The following is a 26,255-nucleotide window of genomic DNA, read 5'->3' as shown; positions in this document are numbered from 1 at the left end:
TTAGCCATTTTTTTTCTACCTCTACTTTTGCTAACCCTATTTCAACTAAAACCACATTTGTACGCACAAATTAATGACCCAGTGCAATATATGTGTTTTGGCAGCTGAAGTAAGTTGAGGAACCAATCCCTTTCATTTGTGCTTTATCAGATCCATGGGGAGGGGGTAGGTAATCTGAGATATCGTATGTCCTCTTTTGGAATGAAAATCACTAGTTGAGAAGTGCTGATTTTATAGAAGCAAAATGTCTTTTAAAGTCTTACCTCCAGTCGTTTGTACAAGTCCTCAATGTTCGCAAATAAGATGAAAATACAAACAGCAAGCTGTACTGTCAGCAGAATTAAAAACACATCTGAAGGAAGAAGAACATGATTACTATGAGGAAACTGTGTACAAGGAGAACGTATTCATGCTACATATATATTTCTAAGTTCTAAAGATCCCTTCAATGGTTAGTTTTGGGGGTGGGGAGGAGGTGGAGGAGATGGATCAGTTCAGAAGGTGACAAATAGCAGCTTTTATGAGCCATAAAATTCTGACCACCCATTAAACTGCTCCTCCACTTACCCTTTCCCTTCAAACTACCACCAGAAAGGTGGTGGTGGTGGTGGTGGGGGGGGGGGGGGGGGGTGTTGGTATTCAGTTCTACTTTGAGATTCCTCCCCCCCCCCCCCCCAATATTCAGTCAGTGGCGGTCAGTGTTTTTTTAAAAAAGCTGATCATTGCTGGTTAAATTATCCCCTGATATTCAGTGTAGGGCCATGTCCGTGTACCGGCACTGAATATCAGGGGATATTGTTGGGTGGGCAGGCTGCTGGAGCTTATGTGGGTCTGGCAAATATTCAGCTGAGCTCACATAAGAAACTTACGCAGGCCCAGGCTGAATATTGGGCCAGGACCAGTCCCATCCCACCCCCACCTCTCCTGGGGCCTACATAACCTCCCTGGTGTTCCAATGGAGCATCGGGGACAAGGGCAAACCCCTCTTGCTCCTGCCCCTAGCAGCAGTTTCTTGAAAATGGCTGCCATGACCTCTTGCAAGTATCGCGAGAGGTCACGACAGCCACTTTCAAGAAGCTGAGTGATGGAAGTTTGCTGCTGCCCCCAATGCTTGACCACCTGGGAGGTCAGGTAGGCCCCAGAGGGTCCTATCCTGAGCAGCAGGTGGGGGTGGGATGGGGCTGCTGACTGGAGGGGCTGTTTTCAGGGGCCGCTGGAGGGGGGAACAATTTTTTTTTAATGCGGGTTCCAGGCCCCATATTCAGCCTGGGCCCACATAAAGATAAGAGGATGAATTCAGGACAGCCTTTGAGCTTCACCCCCTAACTTATGCGGGCCTTGGCTGAAAATTGCCGGTGCCTGCATAAACCCTGGCTCCTCCTCAGTGCTGCCCCTTGGCCTGCCCCTGACCGGTTCACTTTTTTGGGGACTGGTCAGAGACAATATTCAGCAGTACTCCCTGATTTAGTGCTGCTGAATATCCATGGCTGGGCGGCGACAGGCGATTTAAGCGAGCAGGAGAGGCTGTATGATTCTAAATTGATGTGAGAACGTGTGAACGTTTTCCAAAATTTCATAGTAATATAGTAAATGACAGTAGAGAAAGACCAACATGGCCTATTGACTAAGCCAAGGAAGGTTGGGGTTGTACATGCCACACAGTGCAGGTTACTTTCCTCATGCTTGTGTTTTTAGGGTTGTACCTACTGCACAGTGTGGGTTACCCTCCTCATGATTTCTGAGAAGTGCAAAGGCTGAAGTGCTCTCTGCTTAGTTTACATCCTTGCTTCAAGAGAGTACAAATAAATCTTAAAGACTTCCCTAATGTCAGAGGCTCTTCCTATCACTCAACCTTGTGCATGTTTGAGCCTAAGTGATTTTCCCCTTATCAGGGCGATGACGGGGATTAAATATCTAGGAGTGTACCTAAGTGCAGATTATGCTTGGATGTATCGGAAAAATGTCATGGATCATGTACGCAAGTTTTGTGCTAAGTGGGGAGACTTTCCAATACATTTTCTGGGCCGAGTAGCCTTGTTCAAGATGGTCCTCCTGCCAAATCCACTTGTGCTCTAGTACCTTCACTCCCTCCAATTTTTGGCAGAACTGCTGCGACTCTTTCAATTTATGTTCTGTTTTGAAGCCTGCTTTTTCACATCAGGATGGCGATAAGGGTCATAATCCTTTTCTGCTTGCATCGAGCAAGGCTTGGAAGTGGTGGCGCTGTACCATTGAGGGCGCATGCGGAATGAAGACCTTTCTTTTCTTGGTGGGCAATCCGGGATTCTGTGCGGATATGGATATGGTGTTTTTGGACGGTGGAGACGCGGTGGTTGTCGGTACCTGGGACATCTGGGGTTCCTGGGGGAGGGTGTTTTTCCTTCTTTTGATCAGATCAAGCACGCATGGGCCTTCCCTAACACTCATCTCTTTCATTTTCTCCAGGTGTGTGATCATTCTCTCTCTGGAGAAGTGGCTGTCCTCCAAAACCTGTTTTACTCAAGTGGATCAGGTGTTCTTAGCTCTCCCGCCCTCCTTGAATAAGTTATTTAAATGGTATCAGGTAGCTCGAGACAGAAGGGCTGCTCCTTAATTAAAATCCCTTGCCAAATTGTGGGAGGCAGGTATGGCAGAGGTAGTTACAAGTAAGCACTTTCAGGAAGTGTTTGAGGAGATTCTGAAGATCACTTCCAACGCGGCTTTACAAGAAGTCCAGTATTGTATACTCCACAGAGTCTACATCACTCGGCAGAAGGGCAGGCTCATGGGACTGTGGGAGGATGATCTCTGTATTAAGTGCAAAGTGTCGGTGGGCTCCTTTCGCCACTCTTTCTTGGAGTGTCTGGCTCTGACCACGCTGTGGTCTCAAGCCCTCCAGGCTGTTGAGGACACACTGCGGGTTTCCTTTGATTGGTCTTATCTGGTGCTCTTGATGGGTAGTGGGTCACAGTTGCATAACTTGGGGCTAGATTATACACAATGCAGGTTTGTGTTGCTGTCTGTTTTGCTTGTCAAAGATGTATCTTGAAGTCTTGGGCTGATCAGGGATCATGAAATGGCTGGGTGGATTTTCATCTTTGGCTAAATGACGATACATAGACATATGGCAGAGGTATCTTTCCCTATTTGTATCAGGGCGTGAAGGTGAACACCAATCCATTTGTGCTTGAGGCAGTGATTGAGAAAAGGGGGTTGGGGGGAGGGAAGAAAGGGAGGTAGGTTTGTTGGTTGGGGGTATCTTTAACATCAAATAGTTTCGGAGAGGGTTGGAACACTGTTACGCTGTATCTGGTTCAGTTTACGATACTATTCCTTTTGCTATTTGTACTGTTCTCTGTAGTTAGTTTTTCCATGTATTAGTTACGCTTTTTTGGTTACTCACCGGTACTGTGTATATTATGACCTTGCTCTGAACTAATAAAGATATTTAAAAAAAAAAAGAACTAACGGGTCCTTTTACTAAGATACGCTGACAAATGGCCTGTGCTGGTGTAGACGTGTGTATTGGACACGCACAGGTCCATTTTTCAGTGCACCTGCAAAAAAGGCCTTTTGGGGGGGGGGGCGATAATGGACGTGTGGCAAAATAAAAATTATCGCGCGTCCATTTTGGGCCTGAGACCTTACTGCCACCCATTGAGTTTAGTGTAAGGTCTCACGCATTAACCGGGTGGTAATCGTCAGCACGCATACACTGTCAATTACCGTCCAGTTAGCGCTGTGCACCAGAAAATGTCCAGCGTGCGTACTGGATAAGCGCAAAAAAATGAAAATATTGCCCAGGCCACGTGGTAGCCGGGCAGCAATTCCGAATTGGCGTGCATTGGGTGCGCATAGGCGCCTATATGCGGCTTAGTAAAAGGACCCCTAAGTATAGTTGTGGCCTGGAGTCTGTGCTTCAAATGCTAATGGAATGATAATGTATTTGGTCCCTAAAACTTGATTATAATTACAGTATACTCACAGCACTTGTGGTCTACAACAATACCTGTTTGATCAACCTAAACTGAACACAAAAGCTGTTCCCAATTACTCTGCAGGGAACCACTGCAAAAAAAATGCATGTACACGATGCATTCACCATGATCCATCAGGGCAGTACATTAATGATAGTAACAGATTACACATACAGTTGGTATATATGGGTTGCCTGAAAGGTTTTCCTTTGGAGAATACAAATGCCACGATGATGCAGTTGATCGTTGTCAGCAAAAAGAGAGTGGTGGTTTCGAAGCTGTCATATCCGTCACCTGCTGTTGCTTCATTTGCACTGTTTGTGGAGTTGGCCAGGCTTCCATTGCCCGAGCTGCATGCGCTACAAAAGAACCACATCGCAACAACATTCCTGATTATTATACATGCTGTCATTTCAAGTACCGTTTTCATACTCATTGATCCATTAATTCAGCTCCGTAAAACATTAAGAAGGTAACTTGAGCTTTCCCGTTTACCTGCAGAGAATCTCTGAAATTTACCCCTAGGAGTCCAGTGATATGAGGAGATTCAGTCTAAGGGGTATTGTCAACTGAAAAGCACTAGGAAGTTGGTTAGTGCATGCTAAGACGAGACTCTCCCACTCGCTAAGCCCATTTTTAGCATTCCTGGAATATAGGGTATGTTCAATTATTTCTTTTTGAGGTCATGCGCTAATGTTTGCAATAATGCAAAATACCTGAAGAAAAAAATGAGGTGATGCACTGTCTGGTTAATACTTCCCCACCCATTCCCTGTCCGTGCCATGCTCCCGGCAAAAAATAAATCATAAATAATAAACAAGTACTTAGAGGTTGCTAAAAGGTTACCTATATGAATAAACCTGATTGTTTTGTAAAGCGTTTGCTTGAGGGGGTGGGTCTTTAGGCTTTTCTGGGGCATTGGACGTTTGTATGTTTTTTTTTGTAACGTTTTATATGCTTTCTATGAGTGTTATGTTGTATCCCGCCTAGATGGCTGGATAGGTGGGTTGTAAGTTTATTAAACAAATAAATAAATATTGAAAATGCTGTATTGTGTCATGCAGTATGTGTTTTCACATACACTAAGTGAACATTAGGGCTTAATGACCTTTAGTAGGGTCGATGTGGAGCGTCTGTTTACGCTTTCCAAAAATACTAGGACAAGGGGGCATGCGATGAAGCTGCAGTGTAGTAAATTTAGAACGAATCGGAGGAAAGTTTTCTTCACTCAACGCTTAGTTAGACTCTGGAATTCCTTGCCGGAAAAAGTGGTTAAGGCGGTTGACTTAGCAGAATTACAAAAAAGGGTTGGACAGCTTCCTGGAGGAAAAGGCCATAGAATGTTATTGAATGGATGTGGGAAAAATTGTTTGTTCTTTTGGCCGCTGTCGGAGACAGGGTGCTGGGCTCGAAGGACCCTTGGTCTGTCCCAGCATGGCGATGCTTATGCTTATGTACTTATGTACCCCTAACTTATACAGTTGCCATTCTGATGACCACCTTTCAATTGGTGTAAAACGTTTTTAGTCATGGTAACTCTTGGACAGATGGGGGCCAATATTCAGACTGCTGGCTAACTCCCATGGTCGGCCGTGATGTTTCCGGTGACCGGCATTGAATACTCATTTTTTTTGGGCCTGTATAAACTTAACCGGCTAAGTTAATATTCAGCCCTGGCCAATTAGGTTTATAGCGGCTACAGATAGAACCTGCTATTTACACGGCCAAATTTGTCCGTTTAACTTGACCAGTGAAGCGCCGAATATTTGCGAAGAGCCGGTTATATTCTATGATATAACCAGTTAGCCGCTATGGGGGGGGGGGGGGGGGGGGGGGGGGGGGAGGGGGAATTCTATAAATGGCGCCTAAAACATCCCTGTGGAAAACAGTTCCACCTAAGCCTATTCTATAAGCCACAGTATATAGAATATGTGTAGTTGGTATCTTAGCGTCTAAAACTACACATGTCCATTTGCACCAGTGAAAACACGGTGTAAATCCTGGCGCGTAGATTTAGGTGCACTGAGCCATATTCTATAATTGCACGTGTAAATTTTGGAATGCCCACGAAATGCCTATTTCCCCACCTATAACCATGCCCCTTTTTGCCTGCATGCATTAAAATTTAGGCGCAGTGCATTACAGAATACGCTTAATGATTTGTGTGCATAAATTCTAATGGTTGTCAAAAAGTGCCCATTATTGATTGTTAAGTGCTGTTAACAATGCTGATTGGCTTCTTAATTCAATTAAGTAACATGTGCAGTTGTAGAATTTGGCGCGGACTTCTAGGTGCGCTATATAGAATCTAGTGGCATGTGCTGACCGTGAATATTCAGCAGGAGATAACCAAGTATCTCCTGCTGAATATTCATGGATAGCCAGTTAAGTGCTATTTTCAGTGGTGTACCAAGGGGGGGGGGCGGGAGGACGGTCCGCTCTGGGTGCACACCGCTGGGGGGGGGGGGGGGGGGGGTCGGCTCTGCTGGTTCCCTGCTCTCTCTGCCCCAGAACAGGTTACTTCCTGTTCCGGGGCAGAGAGAACAGGGAAGCAGCAGAGCCGACGCAGCTCCCAGCGATGTGCACTTGGGGCGGAGCGGCCCTCCTACCCGGACCCTTTCCTATGACAGTGGTAAGAATGCGCTTGGGGGGGGGGGGTGCGCATGCCGATGGGGGGCCCTCGCTACGGCACTGGCTATTTAACCAGCCTGGCCGGTTAAATAGTGCAGAATATCAGCCAGACTAAATTTCACTTTGATAGGATGGGTAACTTTCTGCAGTCAGCTGTTTTCTGGGGAGGAGTGGCCTAATGGTTTTATGGGGAGGAGTGGCCTAATGGTTAGTGCAGTGGACTTTGATCCTGGTAACCTGGGTTCAATTCCCACTGCAACTCCTTGTGACCCTGGACAAGTCACTTAACCCTCCGTTGCCCCAGGTACCAAAACTTAGATTGTGAGCCCTCTAGGGACAGAGAAAGTACCTGCATATGTGTACAGCCCTACATACATCCAGCAGTGCTATAGAAATGAGTAGTAGTAGTAGTAATTTTCTGTAAATTCTCAGAAACAGCTGCAATATCCAGATTTCCATAAATTCTGTCCAGCAATCTGGTCTCTGATTGGTTGATGCAGTTAGTGTGAAATAAGAAAAGCCTTACAGTCATAAGGAATTTTTGCAGAGAAACACATTTATACCGATAACATGCATGCAGATAGCTAAAAGGCTGCCCATATCCATGGATATATCTATTGATTTATCAAACCTAATATTCTGCCTGCAAATAGGTGTGCAGAGAAAGGGGGACTGGGAAGGGTGCAGTGTTTTCATTTATTTTTTAAATTTTGTTTCATTTTATTTGCCATACAGTCCTTTATACTCAACATAAGAAGTTCACCAATGGTCCATCTAGCCCAGTATCCTGTTTTCCAAATAGTGGCCAATCCAAGTCACAAGTGCCTGGCAGAAACCCAAATCGTGGCAACATTCCATGTAGAACCCCAAAGAATAGCAAGATTCTGGAATCCTAAAGAAAAGCAACATTCCATGCTACAAATTCCAGGGCAAGAAGTTGTTTCCCATGTCTGTCTCAATAGCATACTATGGACTTTTCCTCCAGGAACTTGTCCAAACCTTTTTAAACCCAGATACAATAACCACTCTTACCACCTCCTCCGGCAAAGAGTTCCAGAGCTTAACTATTTGTTGAGTGAAAAACTATTTCCTCTTATTTGTTTTAAATATTCCTATGGACTGCGTGGCAATTAGCTCGCACTATGATTAGCACGTGCTAAATCCATTAGCCCGCCTTAGTAAAAGGATCCTTTAATGTGCATTAAAGCCTTTTTACATACACTAAAAAAGAAACATGAAAGAGAATAAAAATTTCATGTGTTTTTCTTTCATTTTGAAGATGGCACAAAAAATTGTAACAAATTTTATTGTAGTTTCTATGTCATTTTAAATAAAAAAACATCTCTAGTGCATGTAAAGTAATTCAGTTTCCTGTGGGAAGCTGCAAACAGTCTAGTGGAGCTGGAAGCTCTATGTAGCGTAATAATCTTTCCTTTAGAAGCTACATGTAAAGTGATAGAATTTCCATAGGAATTACCATGCTGGGAAGCTGCGGATAGGGTTTCCCATAAAAACTATCATTCTGTATAATGGAAGTTTTGAGGAGTATGTCTCTTGGAGGGCAATTCTATAATAGGATGTGAGGGGGTAGACAGAACACTGCCCTTCACCCTTAAGAATAGTCCCTCAGGTAGTTCAAACCACCTTAAAACCCCTAGTCCAGCCCGGAGAGGAAGTGAGGCGGGAGGGATAGAGCTGAAAGCACAGGAACCAGGAAGTATAAAAGGCAGAGCCAGCGTGGGGTTAAGGAGGCCCAGGGGTGGAAGAAATGAACCCCAGCGTATGCCTTCACTACGTACGTCAAGTCACTATGACCTGGCTGAGGTAAGCCAACGTTGGATAGTTGTGAACTTGGTTCTGAGGCCTGGCTGGCCTAGAGAAAGTGAGAAAGAAACTTTACAGACTGTGTTTGGGGCGTGGCACTCACAGCCCATGGACTGTGTTTGGGGTCCTGTCGGCCATAAGCCCATGTCAAGACTTTTCCCTCTGAATTAAAGAGACTTTGCCTTTTATTCCTGACCTTCTGAAGGAACAGGGCTTAAGTTTAGTGAATAAACACAACTTTGTCCAACTGTGTTAACTGGAGGCCTACGCTCAACCCTCGCCTTCTGCCTCGCATCACCTTATGCCTGGAACAGACTTCCCGAGCCCATACGCCATGCGCCCTCCCTGCCCATTTTCAAGTCCTTACTCAAAGCCCATCTCTTCTCCCTTGCTTTTGGCGCCTAACCACCTTCCCCATTCATAATACCTACACTGACTACATAGTTTGTAACCTTTAGATTATAAGCTCTCTTGAGCAGGGACTGTCTTTCCCCATGTTTAAACTTGTTCAGCGCTGCGTAACCCTGGCAGCGCTATAGAAATGCTAAGTAGTAATAGTAGTATCACAAAGGGTATCTACAATTTGGCACCCTAGAGGCACTTATTCCACATAGGAAGGTAGGTACCTATATTCCCCTATAGAATACTAGCATAACAGGGTATGAATATGCCTAACATTTAGGCACGATCCCTTACAACATCCATAGAGCTGGGATAAGTGCTAATGTCCAGGTGTGGCATGAACATGTGCTATTCTGTAATTTAAGTGTGTAAGTAGGAGCCCTGCCTATGTCCCATCCATACTGTGCCTCTGTGTATATATCCTTGCAAATATATCCTATTTATGAGCTTCAGTGGCATGTTGGTATTTATACACATAGGTGCACATATACATATGTAAATAGCATGGTAAACATTTGCACATGTACTGCATGTCCATATATTAGTGTCAAGGTTATAGCATTCTCCCTTAAATGGGTTCATTTTGTGCATACTGTGACAAGAATGAAGTTCACCGCTATGCCAGAATATGTTCCTGTGGGGAGCTTTAGTTAGTGCGTTAGGGTTTCCGGTAGAAGCTGTATGTAGGAAACAGTATTCCATTTGGGAGCTGGTTCCAAGAAGAGTGACCAAAAATAATAAAGAGGTTAGGGCTCTTCAGCTTGGAAAAGATACGGTTGAGGTCTACGAAATCCCGAGCGGTGTAGAAGTAAATAGATTTTTCACTCTTTCAAAAAGTACAAAGACCAGAGGACACTCAATTAAATTACATGTCAATACCTTAAAAACAAATAAGAGGAAATATTTTTTTCACTCAAAGAATAGTTAAGCTCTGGAACTCGCTGCTGGAGGATGTGGTAACAACATTTAACGTAATCTGGGTATAAAAAAGGTTTGGTCAAGTTCCTGGAGGTAAAGTCCATAGTCTGTTATTGAGATGGACATGGGGGAAGCCATTGCTTGCTCCGGGATTGGTAGCATGGAATCTTTGGGATCCCGGAATCTTGATACTCTGTGGGATTCTGTATGGAATTATGTTACTCTTTAGGATTCTGGAATCTTGCTACTCTTTGGGATTCTGTATGGAATGATGGTACTAATTGGGTTTCTGCCAGGTACTTGTGACCCGGATTGGCCACTGTTGGAAGCAGGATACTGGGCTCGATGGACCATTGTTCTGACCCAGTATGGCTATTCTTATGTTCAATAAACAAAAAACCAGGAAAGTGTACTAATACAAAAATCACTATTGATATAGTGAGAGGAGCATCCTCAGAGAGATAAACACTCATGTGGTTGTCTTTCAAGACCACTATTGGGTGAAGCATAACACTTCATTCATTGGGTTGCTCACTCTCCTTGTGATTTTGTATGTGCAAAAGAGGAGTGGAGGAGTGACCTAGTGGTTAGAGCACCAGTCTTGCAATCCAGAGGTGGCTATTTCAAATCCCACTGCTGCTCCTTGTGATCTTGGGCAAGTCACTTAACCCTCCATTGCCTCAGGTACAAACTTAGATTGTGAGCCCTCCTGGGACAGACAAATATCCAGAGTACCTGAATGTAACTCACCTTGAGCTACTACTGAAAAAGGTGGGAGCAAAATCTAAATAAAAAAAATAATACAAAAATCACTATTGATATAGTGAGAGGAGCACCCTCAGAGAGATAAACACCCATGTGGTAGTCTTTCAAGACCACTACTGGGTGAAGCATTTACTTCATTCATTGGGTCACTCACACTCCTTGTGATTTTGTATGTGCTATTTGTGCTTAGTGCAATTGTGCCCTTAAATTCTCATCAAACAAATGCACTCCAATGAATCGCCTGAGCCAGCTTCAATAACAAACCAGATAAAGGCATAAAAAGGATTGAAAAACTTCACACTTATCTTATGAGTCTGGCTTTGGTAACAACAGATACTGAGGGCTCCGTGGATATAGTTCCTAGACTCTTATCATAGGGAAAGACTGCTCTCCCCTGGAAATTCTTATGTTCTGTATGTAGTTTACTGATTTTCCTATGGGAAGCTGCTTAGGGTAATGGTGTATTGTGGATTTGTATGTAGAGTAATGAAGGTCTCCTTAGGAAACAGCACCATGCTGGTTAATAATGTTTCCAGTGGGAGTTGCATCATGTGGCATAATTGAGTTTCCTGTGGAAAGTGCATGCAGGGTTGCAAGGTTTTCCAGCAGAAATATCATCCTTGTGAGTAATGGAGTTTCCAGTGGGAGTTGCAGGTAGGGTCATAGAGTTTCTAGGTGAAGCTGAAGGTAAAGCTAAGGCTGCAGCCTTGTAGCCATCTGCACTGCTTTGTTTGCACAGTCTCCTGCAAATTTATGATTGATCTTGCCTTATAAAACATAGAGTTTACCTATAGTTCTCAGTGGAGTACCAGGGCTGCTGTTGCACCAGGACAAAGCCACATATCTGAACAGACAAATTTAACAGGATATTAAATATTACAGAAAGCATCAAAGGGGGTGAGATCAGCTGTGCCAGGGGTCTGTAGGGTGCCAGCTTTGGATAGGCACAATTCAAGCTCACTGGAGAAAGAAACAAACAAAAGAACACAAAACTGATTATTTTCACTTTTTGGTACACAGTTGTCACCGCTCACAGCTATGTTGTGTTCATTTAGTCCATTCCTGAATACATTTGGGTAATTTGCCGTAATGCACTGTCAGTACTCCTCGTATCGTGCATGCATGTCTAGGCAATTTGCAGGCGCAGTGAGTGGAGATATAGAGCCCACGGTGAGGGCTGAGAGGCTGAGCTCTTTCTGACGGCTTCTGTTAATTTGCAGTGCTGGAGAATGTGCTCTTGCCTGTGTGATGTTCATGGGCATTTCAAATAGGTTTTAGCTAAAATCAATAAATGGCTATCTAACATTTCGCAAACACTTGAAAGCACATTTTTCTCAGAAGATTCCTTCCCGATGATCACACCTAACCTAGCAAATCACTGACCATTTCCCCCTCTATAAAACACAGACTGAACTACACACTCGTCAACCCTATCGCCCACAAAAACCTGGATCCACTATTCCTGTCCTAGTCACTCCTACCCTAGCTGAGATAATATTTAACCATCTCTCTGACCTCATGTGCAACTTTCTTTAAATCAGTCACCTTACTTTCTAACTCTTCCTACTCTCTTAACTATCTTTATATTCCATCTTTGCTTATACCCTTCACTATCGATTAAAATGTTCTATTACGTATTGTGTTGACATTGTAAGTAGTATACTATGCCATACTTTGTATTGTTGTTTGAATATTTTTACTGTTGTAACTATCTATTGTTCATGTTTGATCTATTCTTACTGTGCATCGCCTTGAGTGAATTCCTTCAAAGAGGTGGTAAATAAATCTTAATAAATAAATAAATGTAAGCCACACTGAACCTACCAACAGGTTGGAAAATGCGGGGTATAAATACAGAAAAAAAAATAAATAATTTTTTTCTACTAGATTGTATTCTGTTAACTTCTGATATGCTCAAGAATGCATTAATAGCAGAAAAGCTCTGGGGTACAGTCAAATATCCCCACAGCCAATCAGAATCCTTTTTGAGGAATGAAATTAAAATCAGGGGGGTGAAGATTAGGGGTATTTATTTATTTATTATTTATTTATTATATTTGTATCCCGCATTTTCCCACTAAAAGCAGGCTCAATGCAGCTTACATAGTAATAGGTAACACAGAATTTTGTTATGTAAAGTAGGAAATTAAGTATAACATAATAGAAGGATGGATGGGTAGTAAATGGATGGGTAGGTAGGTAGAGAGAGGAGGGTAAGGTGGGAGATAGAGTCTGGGTCAATGTCGTTTTCTCTTCAGTATATGTAAGGTAGATGGGTTCATGAGATTAATCTGGGTCTTTTGAGTAAGCTTGTTTGAATAAATGGGTTTTTAGTACACTCAATCTGCAGCCCCTCACTACCTCTCTACCCTCATCTCCCCTTATGCTCCTACCCATAACCTCACTCACAGGACAAATCCCTCCTCTACTACTACTACTACTATTTAGCATTTCTATAGCGCTACAAGGCATACGCAGCGCTGTACAAACATAGAAGAAAGACAGTCCCTGCTCAAAGAGCTTACAATCTAAAGGACAAAAAGTGCAGTCAATCAGTACCCTTCTCCGCCACCGCCAACTCCAGGCTCCGCCCTTTCTGCCTTGCCTCACCCTATGCTTGGAATAAACTCCCTGAGCCCATACGCCAAGCCCCCTCCCTACCCATCTTCAAATCCTTGCTCAAAGCCCACCTCATCAATGTCGCTTTCGGCACCTAACCATTGTACCTCTATCCAGGAAATCTAGACTGCCTCAATCTTGATTGACTGCACTTTTTGTCCTTTAGATTGTAAGCTCCTTTGAGCAGGGCTGTCCTTCTTTGTTAATTGTACAGCTCTGCGCAACCCTGGTAGCGCTTTAGAAATGTTAAATAGTAGTAGTAGTAGTAGTAGTAGTGCTTTCCTGAATGGTAGGTGGTCATGGATTGCTTGGATGTGCAGGGGAAATCCTATAAACAGTGCTTAAAATTGCAAGTACAAATTTGGGCATTTGCCCAATTCACACGCACGAGACTATTAGCATCAGTAAATGGGCAGTAACAATCAATTATTGGCGTTAATTGTCAGCGATTTGATTTTGCGCGTGCGTCTTTCTAAATGCTATTCAATAAAGATGCACATGCAAATTCTTTAGAGCGTAATTGAAAAGGGGTCATGGCCATGGGAAAGGCATAGGTGGGTCGGGGCATTCACTAAAGATGTGTGCACTATTATAGAATTCGGGGGATCCTTGTCTAATTTAGGTAATGGGGATTTACACCAGGGTTCAGTTGATATAAATCCTCACGCCTAAAAGTTGGGCACAAATCCCAGCGCTATTCGCTATTCTAAAAAACGGTGCCCAGCTCAGAGTGTCGTTTATAGAATAATGCTCAGCGCGCATTTTTTTTCAAGCCCATATTTGGCGTCATTTATTGAATTTAGTCCTCTGTGTGGTTTTCCCTTTTGTGATGCTATTTTCCCTCAAACTCGTGACCAGGGGCAGACTGAGGGTGGTCTGCGCCTCCCGCCCGACACCTCCTCGCCACCCCTGCCGCCATAGCTGATGCCTCCACTGCCCTGGTCCTCTCTGAGGGGTCCTGGTAGTCTGGTGGCCTCTGTGGGGGAGGGGGGCATGTTCATTCCTGCCTGCTGGGCTGCCACTATTCCCCCCCCCCCCGTGTTTTCAAAATGGCAGCTGAGACTTCCCGTGGTAGTCGTGCGGGTCTCGACAGTCTCGCGAGACTTCCGCAAGGTAGGGGGGGTATAGTGGCAGCCCAGCGGGCTGGGCAGGAAAGAACATATTCCTCCCTGCTGAGGCCACTAGATCACCAGCAGCGCACTGGGCATCTGGGCAGAGACTCTGTGCCCCCCTAGAGCCTCTGGACCCTCAGGCACTGCTCTGTTGCCCGAATGGTCAGTCCGTCCCTGGTCATGATATAAGTTACAGAAGTAGATTCTATTTGCGTCTACTCCTGAAATGAATTACTGCTGTCTCACAGGGCCATCAAGGACTCATGAGCTATTTTATTTCTCCAGCACTGATACAACGTTTTCAGTCAGGGTCATCTACAATAAATCATCACACACAGGTCGGATGCTTACTTGTTAAACAAATTGAAAAGGTGACACCAAAATCTTGGATAAGATATTGGTACATTCCCAGGATTTTTGTTTGCTAAAAAGAAAAAAAAAAAGATTTCACATAAGATTTTAAATAAAGGAGATTTATTATGGCATGGAATGATCTATTCCTTTAGCTACCGGATTCGAGGGCAATTTTCTATAAGTAATGCTTCACAACTGACATCATTCGGACCTATTCACCTAACTAACAAATGTCAAATTCCTCTGGATTTGTGGTCAACGATGAAGGTCTACTGTGAACATGGGGGCTGATATTCTGAAAGCGCTTCTGTGCTCAGCACCTCATGCTAACTGCATCAGTGGTTTTGGCCCAAAATTCCAAGGAGGCCAACACATATATTTTGCCCAGATAACTCACTGTTTAGCCAAAATGTATCCATATAAGAAAAGAGGATCGCCGCTGCGCACCCCCCCCCCCCGGGTGCAGCGGTGTCCGTCCCCCCAGGGTGCAGCACGACATCAAGCCCCCCCCCCCCCCCCGGTGCATTCTTGGCTGCTGGAGGGTGCAGAGAGCAGCCGCACGCCTGTCAGCTCCATTGGCTCCCTCTGCCCCGGAACAGGAAGTAGCCTGTTCCAGGGCAGAGGGAGTAGGGAACCAGCGGAGCCAACAGCTGCATGGCTGCTCTCTGCACCCTCCAGCAGCATGCACCCAGGGCGGACCGTCCCCACCGCCCCGCCCTTGCTACGCCACTGTTTCCAGGTAACAATTCAGTTGTTATTTGCCATTTATTCACTTGGCATTACCCATCCAGTAGGACTGCAGAATAGCGCAGGGGCGTAGCCAGACCTCGGCGGGAGGGGGGCCAGAGCCCGAGGTGGGGGGCACTGTTTAGCCACCTCCCCCCGCCACTTTGGACCGCCGCCGCAACCACAACCCCCCCCCCCCCCACCACCGCCTGCCCACCCCCTGCCCCGCCGCCACATCAGGTACCTTGTTTGCTGGCAGAGGTCCTCAATCCCCGCCAGCCGAAGAGTCTTCTTCAGCGACGGTCAACTCCGGCGCCTTCCTTGTGGGATCATCTGTTTCTGACGCCTTACGTCCTGCAGGGGGCTACATGCACGGTGCAGGAAAGGAGTCAGATACAGATGATCCCACAAGGAAGGCACCGGAGTCGACCGGCGCTGAAGAAAACTCTTCGGCTGGTGGGGATTGGGGATCCCCGCCAGCAAACAAGATACCTGATGTGGTGGCGGGGTGGGTGGCGATGGCGGGAGGTGGGGGGGGGGGTCAAATGTAGAGGGGGCCAGAGCTTAATCTGTGGGGGCCCATGCCCCTGCAATAGCGACACAAACTTAGGGGCCCTTTTACTACGGCATGCCAATAAATGGCCTGCGCTGGTGTGGGCACGTATTTTTGATGCGTGCAGGTCCATTTTTCAGTGCGCCTGCAAAAAAAGGCCTTTTCTTTGTGACTGAAAATGGCCGTGCGGCAAAATTAAAACAAAGCACGCGTTCATTTTCAGCATGAGACCTTACTGCCACCCATTGACTTAGCGGTAAGGTCTCAGGCGTTAACTGGGTGGTAATCGTCAGCATGCCCACAGTGCCAATTAATGACACGTAAGCGCCACGTGGTAGAAAATTTCTACCGTGTCTTTTGGACGCACGACAGGAATGGAATTACCAGCCAGGGCACGCGGTAGCCAGACAGTAGTTCCAATTTGACATGTGTTGTACGCGCCATACTAAAAGGGGTCTTTAAATTGTAAACCACATATTCACTGGTCCTACCTAGGGCTGCTGAACGTCAGGCATTAAGATATCTGGCGAAATCATCCACAACAAGCCATTAAAATATATGGAAAATCACAGGCCTATTTTTCTTCATAGATATTTTGTACTGTTTTTAAGCTGAATTAACCCCGGATATTCAAGACTGGGCCACCTATGGGCTCCAGGTATGGAACGGGAGAGAGATTTATTCCTCTATCAAAAACGTTTTTGGCCTGGATTGGTGTGTATACCAGAAAGGTCAGCCTGAATTGCTTTTGTGAACTTTTCTGATGTGTCAGTTCGCTATTATTTTAGAAATTAATGTCGCGAGAAAAGTCTGAACCAAACCCTGGATGATTCAGGCCAATTCCAGCTCATCACTGGTGAAGATCATATGATAAGGGTACAGTTTCTAATTTTCCTCGCAATAGTTAAAAGTCTTACCCAGTAAAGCAGCAGCAAACAGCAAAACTGAATCATGGAGTAGAGAGTGATGTACTTAAACACACAGAATGAACTTACAAGAGCTGCTCTTCCTTCCCTGTCAAGGAAATAAAGCAACATTAACTAATTTATTTTAAAAAGGTTATACCCTGCTTACATCTTTAGCGGCTACCAGTAAAAACACACATATTAAAACCGAAAATAACATAAAAATACAAAGAAAACATCAATTAATTCATCAGGTAATACCAGGGGCGTAGCTACGTGGGGCCACGGGGGCCCGGGCCCCCGTAGATTTGGCCCTGGACCCCCCTGCCGACGACCCTCTCGACCCACCCCCCTCCCGCCGTCAACCCGCTGTCGCCTACCTTTGCTGGCGGGGGACCCCAACCCCCGCCAGCCGAGGTCCTCTTTTTCCTTCGTTCTGTTTCTGAGTCTGGCGCCCTGCACGTTTAACTTACTTGACTAAATGAGCGACGCATTCTATGTTGGGAGTTTGGGAAGTAAATGGCGAAGCCACCGATGCCTCCTGTTCCGACAAAGAGATCCCAGCGTGGGCCACTTTGAGTGCCTGAAATACACACCGTCCTTTCAAGTCTATATCATAACGGCGTAAAAACTTGGTGGCAACAGAGGCGGATTTAGGGTAGAGAAAATAAGTTAGGAGCTTAAAACGGATTTTTCAGTACTGGCCTCATTAAATCAGGCTCATAAACCTAGGCAAACGAACGGCAGGCCTAAATTTATAAGCACAGAATTTAAGCTCCTAAGTTAAGATGCATTTCCAGCTGAAAAGTTATGCTCCTAAGTTTGGTTGAAGATAAGGCACAAAGTGGACCCTTTTACAGAGCGGCGGTAAGCCCAATGGGGGCTTACCGCTCACTCTTCCGGGACTACTGCCAGCCCAACGCGGTCACCAGCGACAGTCTCGCCCTGTGCGTGCACCATTTCTGGGGAAAAAGGAACCCCCCGGAAACAGCTTGCACGGCGATAACCTGGCGATAATTGGGCATTGCTGCACACTTCCTGCTGGGTTAGCGCGGGAGCCCTTATTGCCACCTCAGTGGGTGGCGGTAAGGGCTCCCCGCTGCAAGGCCATGCAGTAAGAGTTATCTCACTGCGTGGCCATTTTGGGGGGGGTGGGCTTTTACTAGCTGTGGTAAAAATGGCCCTGGTGCGTGGGAAAAACGGCCCCTGCCGCTAGCGCAGGGCCCTTTTTCTCTCATCTTCGTAAAAGGAACCCACATTTAAGATGCTAATTTAGGAGCATAAATTTAAAGAGCTCAGCATTTTCTGAATATTGGGCCCAGGGGCGTAGCTAGGTGGGGCCACAGGGGCATGGGCCCCCACAGATTTAGCCCTGGCCCCCCTACTCTCACCCTCCCGCCGCCGACCCTCCCCTGCCACTTTCGACCCCACCCCTCCCACTGCCGCCAACCCTCCCCCTCTACCGCTGTCAGGTACCTTTGCTGGCGGGGGTCCCCAACCCCCGCCAGCCGAAGTCCTCTTCATCGCCGGTCTGCGGCGCGTTGCTGATCTGGATTCTGTTTCGGTGAGTCTTTTCTTGACTCCTGATATCCGAACGTGCAGGACGTCAGGACTCACAGAAACAGAATCCAGATCAGCGAACGTGCCGGAGAACGGCGCTGAAGAAGGACTTTAGCTGGCATAGGATGGGGACCCCCGCCAGCAAAGGTACCTGGCGGTGGTGGGAAAGGGTTGGCGGCAGCGGGGGTGGGGGTGGGGGGAGGGTCAAAAGTGGCCAGGGGGTCGGCGGCGCTGGGAGGGGGAGCTAAAATGTGTCCCCTCACCTTGGGCTCTGGACCCCCCTCCTGCCGAAGTCTGGCTACGCCCCTGATTGGGCCCATAACTTTTGGCTGTATTCAGTCCAATGCAGTTAATGTTTTTAAAATGGCAACCATCACAGTTAAAATAACATTGGATATTACAGTACAACTGGTTAGCAGTAATATCCAGACTGCTTTCTTTGCTGTCTCCACTTTATCCAGTTTCTTATTTAGTTAGTGGTCTGAATATGGCTGCTAGGCATATAACCTCTGGCTCCGCCCAAACTTTACTCATGTACTACCCTGGCACTGTCTAGATACTGCCGAGATGGTTTGAAAAATATTTAGAATCACTCGGGCCAATATTTAAAACCATTTAACCAGCCAGGAATGGTACTTAACCGGCTATCTGCCACTATTCAGAGGGAGATAGCCAGCCAATTAGCGCTTACCCCAGTATTCTATATAACACGCCTACAGTTACACTACTACTACTACTACTTATCATTTCTAAAGCGCTGCTAGACGTACGCAGCGCTGTACACTTGAACATGAAGAGACAGTCCCTGCTCGACAGAGCTTCCTGCGCATAAATCTAGGCGTAGTCTATAACTACGCGTGTAGATTAATTGTTTTAACAAGTTGTTAAGCATTGTTAACAGCTATTAACAAGCAATAATGAGCCCTAATTGGCAAAAATTAGAATTTACGAACGTACATTGCATGCACAGGGCACGTAAATCTACATGCAGTGATTTATGCCAGCTTTTTGTTGGTGTAAATGGACACACATAGATTTAGTTGCATGAACTACACCTAAGCGTATTCTAAATATCGTGCGTAGATTTACTTGCAGTACTTAGAATACACTTAGGCGTAATTGCCTAATGCACATTAATTTTAGGCACCATACATAGAATCAGGTCCTTAGTTGATAGCTGTTTACATCGTGCGATATTCAGTGCATTGCTGACTAGGTTTGGCAGCCAAATTTGACCTCCAAAATAGCAGGGTATATCTTTGGCCGGTTTTAAATTTAACTGGTCAGTGCTGAATATCGGCTTGGCCAGTTAAATTTGAAGTGGCCAAAATACTCCCGGACATTTAGTGCCAGTCACTGGAAATGGCCCAGCATTGAATATCCGGGCTGAGTGCCCACTACGGGAGGCAACCTGGCTACCTCTCACGATCTTCTCACCCTTCTCCTCCACCGCTAACTCCAGATTCCCTTCCTTTTATCTTGCTGCACCATATGCCTGGAATAGACTTCCTGAGCTGGTACGTCAAGCTCCATCTCTGGCCATCTTCAAATCTAAGCTAAACCCACCTTTTTGATGCTGCTTTTAACTCCTAACCCTTATTCACTTGTTCAGAGCCCTTATTTTATCATCCTCACTTTAATATTCCCTTATCTGTTATTTGTCCTGTTTGTCTGTCCTAATTAGATTGTAAGCTCTGTCGAGCAGGGACTGTCTCTTCATGTTCAAGTGTACAGCGCTGTGTACGTCTAGTAGCGCTATAGAAATGATAACTAGTAGGTCTGAATATCAGGCCCACTGACTGGTTAGTGCTACTGAAAATCCCTCACTCTGGCACTTATCTGGTTAGAAGAGCTTAATAATCAGATAAGTGCCTTTGAATATTGGCCCAGTGTGATCAAAAGTGACGTTTCTCGCCAGCAACTTCAAAGAAAGTCAGTTGTATGAACAGCACCTAAAGCTGGCTGCCTTAGGGGGTCTTTTACTAAGACACGCTGGCGTTTTTAGCACATATTAAAAATAGGCGTGCGCTAAACGCTAAAGATGCCAATGTATTCCTATGGGCGTCTTTACCGTTCAGTGCACGCCTATTTTTAACAATGACTAAACATCAGTGTGCCTTAGTAGAAGACTCCCTTAAACGGTTTTGAATATCGCTTAAAGTCATTTTCTTATATATTTCCACTATTCATGATGTATTGTAAGCCACATTGAGCCTGCAAAGAGGTGGGAAAATATGGGATACAAATGCAATATATAAATAAATAAATGGAAAAAGAAGAGTCAGTCTATGATTTAGCACATTGGTTAAAGCTGCTTTTAAACAGAAGAGCGGATGCCAGAATCAGATAGTTTGCCTCTACTTACCCCACAATCGTTTGCACCGTCCCCACACATCGAGACATAATAACTACAGGAAGAAAAGTTCCAAAGCATTAGAATGTATGAATATGAATATAGATGAATTAGAAAGTAAGGAGATTGATTTGAAGAAAGTTGCACTTGAGGTCAGAGAGATGGTTAAATATTATCTCAGCTAGGGTAGGAGTGGATAAACAGTTATTTTATTCTGGAAAAAAAGCTCACTTTAATTTCTGAAACTCTTCAATCAGGTTTGACTTCTGATTAGGAGACATTCTTGCAAAAATCGCTCCATTCAGTAGTAACTGTGAAAAGAAAAGTATAAATCTAATTACGCCTTTTCTGTTACATCATGTTCACAGATCATCCTCATTGTAAAAGCTTCAGCTGCCTAATCTGTTTGCAGAACCAGGAGTCATGATATGGTAACTTGTCATTGGCAAGCATTAAATTGACCTTGGGTTGTCTTGCTCTATATGAAAGGCCGACCTCTAGTGGTAGTACTGCAGGACTTCCACAAGGGGTCAGCGATGGCATGTTTGTACCCAGAGCTGGATGGGGCAGGAGCGGATGAATGATTAATATGAGGTTTTTATGACCACTGATGCTCTTAAAGTCTGGAGAATTTTTATTTCCACAGGACTGACATCTGCGGTTTTCCCTCCTTTTATTATAATCGGTAAATGAAGATTTTTCCATATTGTTGATATAAATGGAACCTTGGCTTTTCGATTGGTCTATAAAGATATTCTATCCAGACAGTGCCGCTGAATCTCTTTCTCATCCGCATTTATTCAGGTATCAAGGTCGCTACCTGGCTTTTGAATAACGACCTGATATGAGAACAGCAACGTAGCTGAGCTCCTTAATTTTTGAAATTGTTGGTTCCATTGTTATACACCACTGATTCCCAATGCAGACCTCGAAACGCTGGCCATCGTTGGACATGTTGCGTTGGCTGTGAACAAATAAGTTAAGTACTCCTAGTTCCGAGACTATATGGGAGCTTTTCTCTTCTTTTCTTTTTTTTGGATATAAATAAATAGTTTCTAAGGAGGTTTTTTTTAATGCCGATGATAGGGAAACAGCACCTTTATGGACCATAGTGTTGTAGCAGGTCTGGGTCTACTGAGGCTTTTTCCTCCTTAAGCTTATCAGGTTATAGTGATGTAATTGTATTTAGTGTGAAGGTTGATTGAACTATTCAAGTTGATTTTGCATATCAACCCCAAAAGAATCAAAAAAAGTGGAAAGTAGGAATCACAGCTTTGCATCAGAGTTAAAGGATTCTGTCATTTACAATACTGTAGTTGAATGAATCTGAGATGCCGATGCACATCAAACCAGCGCTTTCCATCTGAGATAATACATTTGCTCTCCAGACATACCTTTGGGAGTAAATTGTAGAAATATTTCACAATAGCCTCATAAGATTTGCCACTCATGGCAAAATAATAGTTGCCCATTTCATTTGTAGGATCAGAGTTTTTCTCAATGCCGACAAATGTTTCCTGCAAAACGAAAAGATTGGGGTTTTTTCATATATAATTAAACAGAAGCCTCATCCAATGTCAACCTGATCCCCACAGAACTATTCTGTGTGCTTACGTAAATCAAGAGTTGGTTAACTAGATTGGCTATGCATTGATCAACATCCCGAGTTAGGTAAATCCTTAACTGCAGAGGAAGTGTTTGAAAGAACTTGGAGTAGTCATTTCACAATTCTACAAACTGGTGCCTAGAGGTGAATGTCCCTCATTCGCATCCAAGCAGTGGCATAGCCGGGGGGGGGGGGGGGTGCCAGTGGAGAGAGTGTTCCCCCAAACGGAGTTCTGCCAGCTCTGGCGCCTATTTTTTTCTCAATGTGTTGCATTGAAAATGTGCGCCAGTGCCGGCGGAAGTCCGCTTTCGCGCCACTCTCGCTCCCCCCGCGCTGTCAACCTGGCTCTGCTTCTGCATCCAAGGTGCCATAAAGTGGCAGTTAGCTTGCTAATTGCAGTAGATACTGTTCTTTAAGGTAGAGCTTCAGTATCATACAAGCCGATATTTTAACCAGCCAGGAACGACTCCTGGCAGTTAAATTGCCTACAGCCAGCTAAGCACTAATATTCAGTGTGAGATAGCCAGATATCTCGGTTGAATATTACCGCTTAACGGCTAGCCCGGTCACCGACTAAGTCACGCAACATAGACAGGTAGCTCCAATATTCATCCGCTGACCGACCCTCGTAAATAGCAGGCCTATCTTTGACTGCCATAACTTAGCCAGTCGGCGTATAAATATGGGCTTAACCAACTATGTTTTTAGCGGCCAAAAATCCCATAGAAATTCAATGCCGCTCGCAGGATACGGCCCTGGCATTGATATTCTAGATTTGCCACCGGACGTGGGAGTTAGCCGGGCTCCCTCCCCTGGTCTGAATATTGGCCTCATGCTGCCTACGAGCAAGGGGGGTAGGTAGAGCATGGGCAGGCCTTGGGCATGTTTCCCAGTTATATGTCACTTGGCGCATCTAGGAATGCCAATTTATGCCTGCCATTGACATGGCTAGTATTTTATAATGGAATCTCAGTGCCAAGATGCCATCATAGAATTTGCACTAAGTGCAATGTTTATGTTTATTAGGAACTTGGTAACCCACCAAAATTCCGAAAGATGGGTCTAGGCCAGGGGTAGGCAACTCCGGTCCTCGAGAGCCGCAGGCAGGTCAGGTTTTCAGGATATCCACAATGAATATGCAGGAGATAGATTTGCAAGCACTGCCTCCTTGGTATGTAAATCTATCTCCTGCATATTAATTGTGGATATCCTGAATACCTGACCTGCCTGCGGCTCTCGAGGACCGGAGTTGCCTACCCCTGGTCTAGGCGCTTTACAATTCTAAAATCAAAACAAAAATCAGAAAGGAACGCCAAAATCAGATAGGACAGAGCAATCATTCTCACGGCAAACACTACCAGAGCTACAGCCGAATTTTCAGAAAGCATCTGAGACTCCTGAACAAAATGAAATATCTCGAGATAGAACTAAGGCAATGGCCTACTGTAGATTGAGACCTGGTTCAAAGATAGGAAACACAGTACAATGAAATAGACAATTTTCTCAGTGGAAAGAGGTGAAGGCCCATCACCAGTGATCTGACTGGTCCAGTTATTGTTTCAGTGGATGATGGCCTGAGGCTGGATAAGTTCAGTCAACCAACTAGCATCAGCTGCCATATTTGAATCTTGGTAACCAATCTTCAGCCTCTCTGTCACATACACACTCTGGACTAGATTCTATATATGGCGCTTGAAAAATCGGCACCGAAAATATTTCCACCTAGGCGTATTCTATAAACCGTGCCTAGATTTAGGCACGGTTTATAGAGTATGCCTAGTCGGTTTATAGACTACGCCTAGCGGCTATGCCTGCGCCTAACTCTAGGCACGTCTATTTATGCCAAGTAAAAATTGGTGTAAATACTGGTGCCTAAGTTAGGCGCAGAGCAGGTGTATTCCATAACAGTGTGTGTAGATTTTTGGAACGTCCACGGTCTGCCTATTGGATGCCCATGGCCACACCCCCTTTTTGGCAGCACGCACACTACTGTACAGAATATGCCTAGCAAGTTGTGTGCGTAAATTCTATTTAATGCCAATTAGTATCAATAATTACTTGTTAGGTGACAATTATCGGCTCTTGGTTTGTTAAGTAATTAAATTGTATGCGGAAATCCAGAATACGACCGGATTTGTGAGCATTCCCTTGCCTGCAAGCAAGCTTTGACCACCACCACAGGGCTGGCTCAATCATTAGAACAGACTAGGCAGTCACCTAGGGCAGCAGCTTCTAGGGGACAGCAATAAGCAGCTGCAGTCAATGAAGAATAAGAAGTCCTGTCAGAACCATCAGACTCAGAATCAGAGTGGAGGAGTGGCCTAGTGGTTAGGGTGGGGGACTTTGGTCCTGAGGAACTGAGTTCGGTTCCCACTTCAGGCACAGGCAGCTCCTTGTGACTCTGGGCAAGTCACTTAACCCTCCATTGCCCCATGTAAGCCGCATTGAGCCTGCCATGAGTGGGAAAGCGCGGAGTACAAATGTAACAAAAATAAAATAGATACTATTGGAGATTCTACATGGAATGTTGCTATTCCACTAGCAACATTCCATGTAGAAGGCTGCGCAGGCTTCTGTTTCTGTGAGTCTGACGTCCTGCACGTACGTGCAGGACGTCAGATTCACAGAAGCAGAAGCCTGCGCGGCCACATTGGTGATCTGCAAGGGCCAACATTCTATGTAGAATCTCAAATAGTCGCAACTGTGGAGGAATGGCCTAGTGGTTAGGGTGGGGGACTTTGGTCCTGAGGAACTGAGTTCAATTCCCACTTCAGGCACAGGCAGCTCCTTGTGACTCTGGGCAAGTCACTTAACCCTCCACTGCCCCATGTAAGCCGCATTGAGCCTGCCATGAGTGGGAAAGCGCAGGGTACAAATGTAACAAAAATAAAATAGATACTATTGGAGATTCTACATGGAATGTTGCTATTCCACTAGCAACATTCCATGTAGAAGGCTGCGCAGGCTTCTGTTTCTGTGAGTCTGACGTCCTGCACGTACGTGCAGGACGTCAGATTCACAGAAGCAGAAGCCTGCGCGGCCACATTGGTGATCTGCAAGGGCCAACATTCTATGTAGAATCTCAAATAGTCGCAACTGTGGAGGAATGGCCTAGTGGTTAGGGTGGGGGACTTTGGTCCTGAGGAACTGAGTTCAATTCCCACTTCAGGCACAGGCAGCTCCTTGTGACTCTGGGCAAGTCACTTAACCCTCCACTGCCCCATGTAAGCCGCATTGAGCCTGCCATGAGTGGGAAAGCGCAGGGTACAAATGTAACAAAAAAAATCTACTTCAATCTGCATTTGTATAGGGTGTTTGTGTGATAATCACAAGTGTTGAGTTTAATTATTAAAATCTTGGGGCTGAGGAACTGCAGGCTAGGTGCCTGAACGTTAATTGAGGGGGTTTAAGGCTGAAGGTTTGCCTAGGGCACCCACTTTCCTTGCACCAGCTCTGCACCATGGCCTTGTGTCCCTCAATGACTTTTCCCCCTTTCTGACCCCCTTAGTAAATGCTTATTTATTATTAATCTATTATTATAAGACCAGATATCCAGCTTGTCTCATCATCTGAACTATCCCAGATGCCAAGTTGATTGGATAATAGGTGAATTACTCGAATGCCACTGAGGATTTATAACACTAGTATTTCAGGTCCCCCTGGTAATGCTCACACTACTGTTAATTCCGTTCTGATTAGGATCTTCCATTGGTTGCCAGGTAATGGATGCTCTGGTGGATTCTTCTGGTTCAAGTGCTTCAACCAGAATTACTTTACCGCTCTTTGGAATGATCCCAGAATTCCTGGCAACGGTGACAGCGGTCTGCAGATTGTCACCTGCAAAACAAAATAAATGAGGTATTTGGGTTTTTTTTTCAGTAGTTAAGATTTCAACTTAGAACAGTAGCAAAAGAAATCATATCTTGGACCTACAGCAGCAATTTCTACCATCAGCTGCCAAAGGACCATGT

General features: G+C 45.2%; 1 protein-coding gene across 1 annotated transcript in view; it reads right to left on the bottom strand.

Annotated features, from left to right (window-relative positions):
- Positions 1–26,255, bottom strand: part of LOC115478384 (probable cation-transporting ATPase 13A4) — an 87,578-nt gene that overhangs the window by 10,146 nt on the left and 51,177 nt on the right. Inside the window, exons 19-28 of the mRNA XM_030215682.1 lie at positions 25,958–26,121; positions 22,073–22,195; positions 20,910–20,989; positions 20,691–20,733; positions 17,239–17,348; positions 16,778–16,874; positions 14,579–14,651; positions 11,285–11,456; positions 4,131–4,315; positions 264–352 (exon numbers count right to left, since the gene is read on the bottom strand). Of these exons, the coding sequence (XP_030071542.1) occupies positions 264–352; positions 4,131–4,315; positions 11,285–11,456; positions 14,579–14,651; positions 16,778–16,874; positions 17,239–17,348; positions 20,691–20,733; positions 20,910–20,989; positions 22,073–22,195; positions 25,958–26,121 (1,136 nt within the window). The remainder of the gene's footprint in view (positions 1–263; positions 353–4,130; positions 4,316–11,284; positions 11,457–14,578; positions 14,652–16,777; positions 16,875–17,238; positions 17,349–20,690; positions 20,734–20,909; positions 20,990–22,072; positions 22,196–25,957; positions 26,122–26,255) is intronic.

The sequence above is a fragment of the Microcaecilia unicolor genome, chromosome 10 (genome assembly GCF_901765095.1).
Source record: "Microcaecilia unicolor chromosome 10, aMicUni1.1, whole genome shotgun sequence".
NCBI lineage: Eukaryota > Metazoa > Chordata > Amphibia > Gymnophiona > Siphonopidae > Microcaecilia > Microcaecilia unicolor.
The sequence above is the reverse complement of the archived record's forward strand: the minus strand, read 5'-3'. Positions and strand labels throughout refer to the sequence as shown.